This window comes from Acomys russatus, chromosome 19 (genome assembly GCF_903995435.1).
Source record: "Acomys russatus chromosome 19, mAcoRus1.1, whole genome shotgun sequence".
NCBI classification, from domain to species: domain Eukaryota; kingdom Metazoa; phylum Chordata; class Mammalia; order Rodentia; family Muridae; genus Acomys; species Acomys russatus.
In genome coordinates, this window is record NC_067155.1 from 39425304 (window position 1) to 39437051 (window position 11748).

Genomic DNA, 11748 nt, shown 5'->3' on the forward strand with positions numbered 1-11748 from the left:
TGGAGTTGTCTTCCCGGCCCCTTGGGGGCCTTCTTTCTGTGATCCGTCATTGGGACCAGATCTGGACAAATAGATGTTTTGTTCCCCTTTGCCCAGGAAGTCACACAATTGAGATGAGGGCACATAAACAGTGAGGCAGTTGGAGGGACAGCCTAAAGGGCTAAGGCTTTGGAAGTTGAGGCTTAGGGGAGAAGTAATAGTAGGTAGGGGCAGCATAGGAAGAGCCTGTAGAGTGAAAATGTCTGCTGTGGTTCTCCCCACACCCCCAAAGGGAATAGGGCCCTACCACTGGTTAACATGCTGAGCTAATATTTCCTTTTTTTTTTTTTTTTTTTTTTTTTTTGACAGGGGTTCTCTGTGTAGCCTTGGTTGTCCTGGACTAGCTTTGTAGAGCAGGCTGGCCCCAAACTCACAGAAATCTGTCTGCCTCGGCCTCTCAGAGTGCTAGGATTACAGGAATGCACCACTGCACCGGACCTGATATTTACTTTTAATTATTTACTCGGTTTTGTTTTTTTAAAAAAACATATAGGTTTTTAGAATAGGGGTTCACAACGTAGCCTAGGCTGGCCTTGAACTCTTGAGCCTCCTGCCTCAGCCTCCTGAATGTTGGGATTACAGACATAGGCTACCATGCTTGAAATTATTTGCGTTTTCCCTTTAATAAATTTAAGTTAATTTTTCAAGTTAAACACACAAAGTGATGGGCTTTATTCTGACATTTATACACACTATCCAGTGGTGTCGGTTCATTCCCCTCCCCCACTGCCCACCCTCTCCCTCCCCCCCGTTGTTGCTAGTTTTCTTCCTTCCCTCAAACAGTCCATTACCCTCTTCCTCCCCTGACTCCCTCCATTAAGATCTCTTCCTCCTCTGGGAACACCAAGATGGCTCAGGGGAGAAAGGGACTTGGTGCCAAGCCTTCTTGTGATCTCTGGGACTCACATGGTAGAAGGAGAGAACCAACTCTTGCAAGATGTCCTCTGGCCTTCACACACATGCTATGGTACCTGTACACACACACACACACACACACACACACACACACACACACGGTCTGCTTTCACTTCCACTTCTTATATAACCCCCACACACTTTAGCTATTATTTCATTTTTTGTATTGTTATTAGTGTGTGTGTGTGTGTGTGTGTGTGTTTTTTTTTTTTTACTATGTACACTGTGTGAGTGCAGGCATGTGCTTACCCTGTGCACATGTGAGCGTCAGAGGACAACTTGGAGAAATCAGCTCTCTCCATCCAGGGATGGAACTTACATGGTCTCAAGTGTCCGTGAGAACCTTAAACCCACCGAGTCATCTTGCCAGCTGAACCAAGATTCTAAAACTTTATTTTATTTACTGTTTAAATTTTTTTTTTTTTTTTTTTTTTTTTTTTTTTTTTTTTTTTTTTTTGGTTTTTCAAGATAGGGTTTCTCTGTGTAGCCTTAGCTGTCCTGGACTCACTTTGTAGGCCAGGCTGGCCTCGAACTCACTGCGATCCACTTACCTCTGCCTCCCAAGTGCTGGGATTAAAGGCGTGCGCCACCACCGCCCGGCTGTTCTTACTATTTTTAGTCAAAGAACTATCTCACCCAAGTCTCTCGATGATTTCCACCTCAACACCTGCCTTCTCTCTTCCTCACACCCCCAACACATACCCAGTCTACCCTTCATGTTCTTTCCTTTTTATTTTTCTGGACCCCACTGAGTACAGTTAGTGTTGCCTATTGGGATGTTCATGATTTTGCATCTGTCTAGGGTGGGTATGTGGGGGAAGCAGGCAGACAGACAGACAGACAGAGGTAGACAGACATGAATGTGGCTGTGTGTGGATGTGCATGTGGGTGTCGGCGCACACACACGCAGATGGAGGCAACAGGTCACACAGGTAGGTGTCCTCTCTGTCACTTTCTACCTTACTTGTTGAGACAGCATTCTCTCGATAAACCCGGAGTCCACTAACTGGCTCGGCCGGCCGGCCGGTGAGTTGCTGTCATCTTCTGTCTCCTATTGCAATTCGCTCTCTCAGTGCTTGGTTCAGGCTTGCGCCCGTGCACCTGGCATCTTGCTGTGAGTGCTAGAGATCTGAGCTCGGGTCTCCATGCTTGTGTATCAGGCATTTTTTACAGACGGCACCATCTTCTCGGCCCCTCCCCCCAACCCACTTAGGTCTCCAGGCCCTCTCAAAGACCAGTTGAATCTTCCCAGTGTGCAGACCTGGCATCTGTCCAACAGCAGGCTGAATATCCGCATTTGGATACTCACGGACAGTGGTGTGTCGGCGTCAGCTTGTGCCAGCTCATACCAGCTCGGAAGAGCCCATTGTCCGGCTCACTCCCTAACTGCTTATCCAGTGAGTTGATGTGGATTGTGAGAACCTGAAATCAGCCTCCAGTCGGCCCCTTCCCTCTCCCTATAGAGACACTCACTACGAGAGCTGGTAAAATGGCTCCATGTGCAAGTGCTTGCTGTGCAAACACAGGGACTTAACTTTGAATGCCACGTTAAAAAAAAAAAAAAAAAAGCCAAATGAGACAGCGCATACCTACAACCCCTTGTACTTTGAGGAAACCGAAGTAAAACTATCTGTAAGGTCCTTTCCAAATTCTAATGTTGACTCTACTGTCTATATAAGTCAGAGAATTCGTAAGTGTGCACACGTTCGATCTGTACACAATGAATATTGGTTTTTTAAAAATGCTGACTGAGTAGTGTTGCTGCTGTTGTTTTGTTTTTGTGTGTCTGTGTGCTTTTAAGACAGGGTGTTGCTGTGTAGGTCTGGAGTTACAGGTGTGGACTACCACACCTGATGCCTAGGAGGTTTAAGTGGGCAGAAGTGGATGGCATTTTCCTCAATTACTCTGAACTTTAATTCTTTTAAGGTTTATTTTATGTGTAAGAATACTTTGCCTCTGTGTGTATGTGTGTGTGTGTGTGTGTGTCTGTGCGCGCGTGCGCGCGTGCGCGCACATTGCATGTGTACCTGGTTCACCAGAAGAGGGCATTTAATTCCCTGGAACTGGACGTACAGAAGGTTATGAGCCACCGTATGGGCCTGGCAACTGACCCCAGGCCCCTTTGAAGAGAAGTTAAGTATTCTTAGCTGCTGAATCTTCTCTCCAGCTCCCACTTTAATTTTTGTGACAAGATCTCTCACTGAACCTAGAACTCCTTGACTGAGCTCGACTGGCTGGCCAGTAAGCCCTAGGGGATTTTTTCTGTCCCTGCCTTGCAAGCATTAGGACTATAGACATGACCACTGTGCCTGGATTTATTTTTCTTTTACTTGGTTTTCAAGGATCAAACTCAGGTCACCATGTTTGCATGGCAAGTACTGAACTGTCTCCCAGGCACCCCTCCTCACACATTTTTTTTTTTTTTTTTTTTTTTTTTTTTTTGAGACAAGGTCTCATGTAGTCCAGGCTGGCCTCCAACTAACTCAATATGTAGGTGAAGATGAATGTAAACTCCCCGGCCCTTCTGTGTAACCACCCTGGCTGTCCTGGACTTATTTTGTAGACCAGGCTGCCCTCGAACTCACAGAGATCCTCCTGCCTCTGCCTTCTGAGTGCTGACATTAAGGGCGTGCGCCACCACAGCTGGCTGAATGTGGAGTCTTAATTCATCTGTTTCTATAAGTGTAATCCACCACAGTTTATTTTGAACAGTATATTTTGATCTCCTAAACTCTGAGGACTGTCCGAAGGCCACAAGACAACTCGAACTTTCCCAAAACATTTCCATAATCTTTAGGGGGGTCAGTCCCCCAACAGTGCAGGAGACTAACTTTCAACGTACTCCTTTAACAGCTGTGGAAACCCAGGCTCACTCTTAGATCGGGCTCCTTTGGTGCGGGTGCTTCACGGCGTAGTTTCCTTCAAGAATGGTTGCACAGTGAAGTTATTGAAGATGCCTGAGATCATATCTCAACTCTGCAGCCGTAGTCAGTATCGTGAGGATTAATTAACAAAAGCAGAGGCCGGAGATGTGCTTCTGTTGGTGGAGTGTTTACCTGGCACTAAATTCCACCTCGCATAAATCAGGCGCGGCGGTGCGTAGCTGTAATCCCAGCACTTGGTAGGTGCAAGTAGGAGGATTTGATCAGGGTAGCTCTGAGCTATGCAGTGGGTTCATAATACTATGTCACAAAAAAAATAAATCAATAAATATGAACTGTTATTGCAGCGGTATGAGGCCTAGTCTAGGTGGCCTGCAAACCGCCCCACCCCGCAACGCCCCAGGGCTGCGCTGAAGAACTGTCTGGATGAAATGCCCTCTAATTTGCATTTTTCTGGGTTTCCAGCGGTCACTAAGCGCTGTCTTTTTCTGCCCGGCTGTTCTGAACTGGTTTGGACTCCTCTAGCTCCGCCTCCCGGAGAGGGCGTGGCCTCGCCCAGAGGGGGCGTGACCTAACCAAGAACTGGGCCTTCTTGCCTCCAGTCTGGAGCCGCCCAATCTTGGGGGGTGGGGGGAAAATTGAAGGAGGTCAATCACGTGACCGGAGAGGGTTTTTTTTTTTTTTTTTTTTTTTTTTTTCATCCTCCCTTATGCCTATACCACCTCTACTGTCCCTAGGGAGGATGCCTTGCTCCTTTTCAGGACGTAAACTACTTAATATGGCCCTCGATGAGTTGGAAAAACGTGAAAGTGTGCTTTTTTTGTGACAGCCCGCTTTTGCCCCTGGAGTAGTGCTTTCGCGTCTGGACTGCCCCCCTCCACACACTTGGGTAGTTGGTCTCGCCCAGCCTGGCCCTGGGCGCGGCGGCGACGGCCGCGTCACTGGCGGGCGGGATCCCTCCGCTCTGGGGAGAGCTGCGCTGGACGGTTGAGTTGGGGTGACTGAAGAAATCCATCCGCGTCGCCGCCGCTGCCGCCTCCGCCGCGGAGGAAGACAGGACCTCCCGCGCTCCTCCAAGCGACCCCTTGGCAGAGTCCCACCACCTCAGGTACCTCCGCTGACAAAAGGAGTCCTCATCTCCCCCAGCCCCAAATTCCCACGGGTGTGTGTGTGTGTGGCAGGGGAAAACCTCCGTTCCTTCCGTCTCCCGGGTTTGGCTCTTGGGAAACGGACGTAACTCCCCAGACCTCCCCTCCCTTCCTCTGGCCCGGTCGTCTCTAAACCCGGAAGGGGAACCGGGGCGGGGGGACCCTCGGCTTCAATAATGCATGCGCTCCTTGCAGTATCAGTTGCAATTTTTTTTTACCCTAGACCCCCCCAGCCCCGCCCCGCCTGCCTCTTGCTCCCTTAATAGCTGGGGGGCTAAATTCCGGGTTTCCACTAGGTCCTGTCCCGCCCCCTTTCCCCACCACCACCCTGCTGCCTGCCCCTGGGTAGCAACCCTCATGCCCACTCGTTTCACACCCTTGCTTGCATTAGCCTTGCAGAAGTCCAAAATCCTCGGAGATCCAGCCAAGGCCTCAAGGCCACCCTTGCCTCCGTCTCCACCCTAACTGTCCCTTGATTTGGTCTCTGGCATTTTTTTTTTTCCAGTCCCCAGCCCTAAACTGGAGATCTCGGCACCTTTTGACAAATCCCTACCCCAGGTCTAGCACCTAGCCGCCTGTCCCCTTCGCCCAGCTTTCTTTTGGGCAAAATGGAGGTCCTGGGAACTGGAGGGCCTTGGCCCACTGCACTTCGCAGCAGCACGGCACCAGCCTGTGTCTTCCAGCTGCCAGAGATCTGAGGACCCTCCCTTGTCTCCTCTCACACCTGCGGAGGTGGTAGCACCTCCTTTTGGTTTGGGGGCTATGGCTGCTTTATCCTTAGAATCTAGGAGCTGCTGAGGAAGCCTTAGAGGGTATTGGGGAATCTTAGGGCTGGGAGCATGGCCCCCGACCCAGTGCCTTCTTCCTGGCTGGCCTGCTTTCCTTCTGCCCCAGGCTTGTTGTCTTTGCGGTCAGACCTGGGCTGCTGGCAGCTGGAAGGGGCTTTTGTCCACAGCTGGAGTGGAATGGTAGCTGTGTCGCTGCCCCCTCCCACCTCATTTTGAAGGGGCATCCCCTGGCACTGGCGCAGAAAGCTGAACTTAGAGAGGGGAAATATCTCCGGGGAAGAGGAACGCCCAGGGCCTGGGGGAAGTGGGAGCTGGGTGGGGGACGCCTGGGTCGCCAGAGTGCGGTGTGCACGGCCGGATCGCACAGGTGTCCCGAGGAAGGCAGAACGTCGGAGGCTGGAGCAGTGCCAGCTAGGCCTCGGGGGCTCCTGGGCACAGAGCTGGGCTCTTGGGGGGCCTAGGGGCATCGGGCCGAGCCGCCTGGGGCCGCTTGCCCGCGCCTGGGAGAGAACAGCTCCGCGCCCCGGGGCCAAGGCCCTCTCTTCGGAGCCCTAATTACTTCTGAGCAGCTCCCACGGGCTTTGTGCGGGCGCGGCGGGGCGGGCAACCTCGGTGCTGAAGAGAGCTGGCTGCTTTGGGGATGGTGGTGGTGGTGAGGGTTTGCCTTCCCTGCTACTCTTGCTCAGACCAGCGGCTAATGGGGTGCAGCCGGCCCGGAATGGGGATTATCCCGGGTTGAGCCGCCCCGAACCTATTAGTGTTCAATCGGCTTTCCCCAAATCCTGTAAACAGCCACCCTGGCCTGTTCTGGGGGAAGAGGCGGGAGACTAGGTCGGGCGGGGGCGATGGGGGCCGGGGGTGGGGTCACCCACCCTACAGGTCTCTGCCGCGGATGCGGTTGCCTTGGCAACGAGGCTAGGGTGGGGGCACTTCACCAATGAGGTGCTCTCAGTCCGGGTGACGGTTGCCTAGGCAACCCCACGAACAGCCTAGCTTCTCCCCTCAGCACCCCCCCAATCACCACCTCTGTCTTAGCTGGGGGTGTGTGTGGAGGGTGTGCGGTGTGTGGGGGTGAATTTAAAGAGGCACCGCCCCTTTTTAAAATTAGGTGCTGGGAGGGCGGCGCCTTGTGCGGGCTGGGGCGGACGCCAGGTCTGTTTTCGAAGGGACTGCCCCCCACCCCCCTCCACAGTTCCTGCCGCCCTAGTGTCCCGCCCGGGCTGCTGTCCGAGGGAGGGGTTTCCCCTGCTCTTCCTCTTACACTTCCCACTCCGTTTCCGGGGGCCCGGGGAGGAAGATTGGGGAAGTCGTCTGTTCCTTGGCAACGTCTCTCCGGTGCCAGAGACCCCGAACCTGCCCCGGGTCCTCTGCTTCCCTGCCCAGCTGACCCCTTCCGGGCCGCCCGCTTCCACCCCGCCTTTCCCTTCTGCTTCCCGGGCGGGCGGTCTTGGGGCCTGACGTCAGCCTTGCATCTCCCCCTCCCAGGCCTCGGGCCAGCGGCCAGGAGCTGCCTCCCCCAGCCCCCGTCCCGCGGCCCCCAGCCGCCCCCAACCCCGCCCCACGGGCCCGGCGCCATGAGTGAGCTGGAGCAACTGAGACAGGAGGCCGAGCAGCTCCGGAACCAGATCCGGGTGAGGGCCTGGAGGCTGTGATGGGGAGGCCAAGCCCGACCAGGCGTGGCTCGAGTGTGCTGCTTCCCTTTGACCTGAGTGGAGAGGGTTGTTTGTGGCCGGTGTGTGTGTGTCTGTGTCTGTATGCGTTACAAGGTGAGAGGAGAAAGGGGATCCCAGTCTCTAAATGTCTCCAGCTCATCTGCCCATCCCTCTGCCTGATTCCTTTACTCTTTCTTCGCCTCCCTGCCCCCTTCTCTCCTTCCCCGCTCTTGTACTGCCCATCTCTTACAGGACGCCAGAAAAGCATGCGGGGATTCCACATTGACCCAGGTGAGGTGACTTGCAGAACCGCCTTGGGGCGCAGAAAGGGGGGAGGGGTCATGCTTGGATGGCTTTCTGCTTCGTGGGTCTCTCCTGTGCCACCTCAGTCTCTCCGTTGTTCTAGATCACAGCTGGGCTGGACCCAGTGGGGAGAATTCAGATGAGAACACGGAGGACTCTCCGTGGACACCTGGCAAAAATCTATGCCATGCACTGGGGGACAGACTCAAGGTGTGTGGGTGGCCCGTGCCTTAGTGTCCCTAGGTTCTGGGGGTGATTTTATATAATGGGCTGAAGAGTGGGGATGGGGACCCTCAGGTCTGGTGGGGGGAACCTTTGTCGGTAAGTTTGGGAAGACTGAGTCCCAGGGTCCCTAGGGGTCATACTGATTTGGGGGACTATCTCTGAAGAGCTTCTCTGGATGGGAAGGGATAGGGGGACCCGTGTCTTCCGTACCCTGACCGGTCTGCCTTCTCCCTGCCGCTGCCCGCCAGGCTGCTGGTCAGCGCCTCCCAGGATGGAAAGCTCATCATCTGGGACAGCTACACCACCAACAAGGTAAAGTTGGTACCCAGAGTGGGTGGGACAGGGCCGCCACTCCCTGGCTTGACTCTGACTGTAGGAGTACCGTTTTCCTCTAGGTCCACGCCATCCCTCTGCGCTCCTCCTGGGTCATGACCTGTGCCTACGCCCCCTCAGGGAACTTTGTGGCCTGTGGGGGTTTGGACAACATCTGCTCCATCTATAGCCTCAAGACCCGAGAGGGCAATGTCAGGGTCAGCAGGGAGTTGCCTGGCCACACTGGTGAGTGGTGTCTGAGAGAGAGAGAGAGAGAGAGAGAGAGAGAGAGAGAGAGAGAGAGAGAGAGAGAGAGAGAGAGAGAGAACGCGCGAGAGCAGGCAAGGACATGGGGCAGGGCAGGGCGGGAATGCACTGCCCTCCCTGACCACCTGACCACAACCTCCTTTCCCAAGGGTACCTTTCATGCTGCCGCTTCCTGGATGACAACCAAATCATCACCAGCTCTGGGGATACCACCTGGTGAGGCTCTGCCCGGCTGGGTTCCCTGCATTTGGGTGGTCCAGGGCCCAGCAGGTGGCACCTAGTCTTCCTCTCTGAGTAGGGGGGTCAAGTGGCTCCCCTACCACTTAGGGGTTCCAGGCCCTCTTTCCAGAGGGCCCTGTCAGGGTTGTGTTCAGTGTGGTAAGAGAGCCAGGGATTCTGTTCTGTTCATTCCTTCTTGTTGCCTCTCCAGTGCCCTGTGGGACATTGAGACAGGCCAGCAGACGGTGGGTTTTGCTGGACACAGTGGGGATGTAATGTCCCTGTCACTGGCCCCCGATGGCCGCACCTTTGTGTCAGGTGCCTGTGACGCCTCCATCAAGCTGTGGGATGTCCGGGATTCCATGTGCCGACAGACATTCATAGGTCACGAATCGGACATCAACGCTGTGGCTGTAAGTCTAGGAGCGTGGCCCCTGCGCCCCCCCCCCCCCCCCGTTCCTGGCCTTGCTTGCCCTGTATCTTACTGTCTCTGGCCCAAATCTTGCAGTTCTTCCCCAATGGCTATGCCTTCACCACGGGATCAGATGACGCCACATGCCGCCTGTTTGACCTGCGGGCCGATCAGGAGCTGCTCATGTATTCCCATGACAACATCATCTGCGGCATCACCTCGGTTGCCTTCTCGCGCAGCGGCCGGCTGCTGCTTGCTGGCTATGACGACTTCAACTGCAACATCTGGGATGCCATGAAGGGTGACCGTGCAGGTGAGGCCTTGTTGGGGCCCACAAAGGCAGAGGTGGAAAATGTGGACCAGACTGGTTCTTGCATCCTTCTCTTTCCCAGGTGTCCTCGCTGGCCATGACAACCGTGTGAGCTGCCTTGGGGTCACAGATGATGGGATGGCTGTGGCCACAGGCTCCTGGGACTCCTTCCTCAAGATCTGGAACTAATCCCCAACCCCAGATGGGCCCAGGCAGGGAGCAGCCCTGCCCATGCCCACACTACAGGCCCGGAGCTTTGGGGCTGGGTACACATGCCAAGCCTCCCTTCCCTGGGCTACAGGGCCTTGGGTTCCTGCTCCCATACCCAGGTTTGGTTCCTCCCGGGGAGGGGGGCCCCCACTGTGGAGATAAAAGTCGGGGATGGAATGGGGGAAGAGGAAGGGCAGGTGAGCCCTCACCCTTCGCTGCCCTGGGGCCAGGGCCTCACCCCTCTGGAGGGCCAGAGGCAAGAGGTGGAAACTCCAGGGGCTGGCTTTTTTAAACTGGTTTTATTTTAATTTTTATTATATTTTCAGTTTTTCCATAAAGGAACCACTTCCAACTCTGTATCTAGTCTACTTGTTTGATGTCCTTTTCCTTGTCCAGAAAGCAGGCAGGCAGTGGTGAGGCTCCTCCCATTCTTGCTCTACATATGGCTGAGGCCAGCAGTTCCCCACCCAGCTGTGCCCTTGCCCCAGCTTAGTACCACAAAAAGCAGAGGTGGGCCAGGAGAACACACCAAGTTTTATTGGGAATATTTACAAGAGGAGGTATTAGGGAAGTCACAGAGGGTAAAGGGAAGGGTAAACTGGGACACACAGGTCACCTACACTACCCTGAACCCCAAGAGGGGGGTGGAGCAGCTAGGGCCCAGTAAGACTGGGACGGGGAGGAAAGGATTCAGATGGGGTGGGATGTCTGAGTCCCTGGGCTAGGGGCTCAGGGCTTGTAAACATTGACCACTCTCAAGAGGGGATGGGGTGGGAGAGGGCTCCCCCTACACTTCCTCACAGGGTTAAGGCCTCTCCAGGCTCATGGGCCCCCAAGTTCAAAGTCTCTTTAGCTGGGGGAGGGGTAGGAAGAGACAAGTGTCCCCCCTTCCCCTGCATTGGCTGTGGCAGGGGCAGGGTGGGTTACATTCAGTCACAACAGGAGTCTCTCCCAACCCTCCAATGCCACCAGACTGGCAAGAGGGAAGGGGAGCTGGGGGCCAGCAGCAGCAAGACATTTCCCCCTGGCCCATCACCCCCTTATTGCTTTAGAGAGAATATTGTCTTTTCACAGACGCTAACACTGTCAAAACCAGGGAGAAGCAGGTGGAGGGCCCTTCCACCCAGAGCCAGCCTTACCCCAACACTGACCCAGTTGCCACTTTGGTGCAAAAAAAAAAAAAAAGAAAGAAAGAAAGAAAGAAAAAGTGAAAACGAAAACAAAAGCCAAAGGTCATCTCCCTGGGGATAGATGGGAAAGAAGAACAGGCCACTCCCCATTCCCCAGGGCAGAAAGGAGAAATACATTCATGGAGGGCAGGCAGTGGCGGTCTCGCCCTAATACTGCATTCTGAGCAATGAGATCAATGGGAGATTTCACTAACAGAGTATATTAGAAACAAAAACAAAAAACAAAAACCAACCAACGATGGAGACAAGTCCAGGCAGGGGCCTAGGAGTGAAGTCGGTGAGCAACAGGCAAGGCAGCCCCAGCTCAGGACACAGGATCTCTCCACCTCCAACCTCACACCCACCCAACATGGAAACATGGAGGAGAGGACTGCTCACTGCTCTCCCATTTGGTCAATGGAGGGGTCAGGTGTGGTCGGCTTCCCACACAGCTGGCTGCAGGGGGGGACGACTCCCACGATGGCCCCACCACAGGTTCAGCCCCAAGCCACCTTTCAGTGCCCTTCCCTCACACACGCAAGGACTCAGCCATAATGACGGGAGGAGGTGGTGTCCAGCTCCTGGAGGAAGGGCTGTGTCCCTTCTCCAGGGGCGTGTTGGGCTTGGGGGCCAGAGAATACATTCATGTGGCAAAGGCAGGGAGCTGGGCTTTCAGCGTCACACCCAGGCTGTCCCCGAAATGGCAGCAGTGGGGGCAGCCCCTCAGCAGGCCTGAGGTCAGACCCTCCCTTTGACAGGCTGGCACTGACAGGTCCTTCCTCAGCTCCCCTCAGCCCATGTGGGAGGCTGTTTAGGGGGTCAGGGGAGAGGGAGCTGAGGCAGCTCATCTAATTTGTGCAACGTTCCTCCCAAAGCAGCTGAGGCAAGGGGCGACTC

The 11748-nt window shown here is 54.7% G+C and overlaps 1 protein-coding gene across 1 annotated transcript; it reads left to right on the forward strand.

Annotated features, from left to right (window-relative positions):
* Positions 1–4782: 4782 nt before the first annotated feature.
* On the forward strand, positions 4783–10041 carry Gnb2 (G protein subunit beta 2). Its single transcript, XM_051161222.1, has 10 exons — positions 4783–4944; positions 7258–7403; positions 7677–7715; positions 7831–7937; positions 8201–8264; positions 8348–8510; positions 8681–8747; positions 8962–9163; positions 9259–9475; positions 9555–10041. Exons 2-10 carry the CDS (start codon positions 7347–7349, stop codon positions 9659–9661), a joined length of 1023 nt encoding a protein of 340 aa, XP_051017179.1. The 5' UTR covers positions 4783–4944; positions 7258–7346; the 3' UTR covers positions 9662–10041.
* The last annotated feature ends 1707 nt before the right edge of the window (positions 10042–11748 follow it).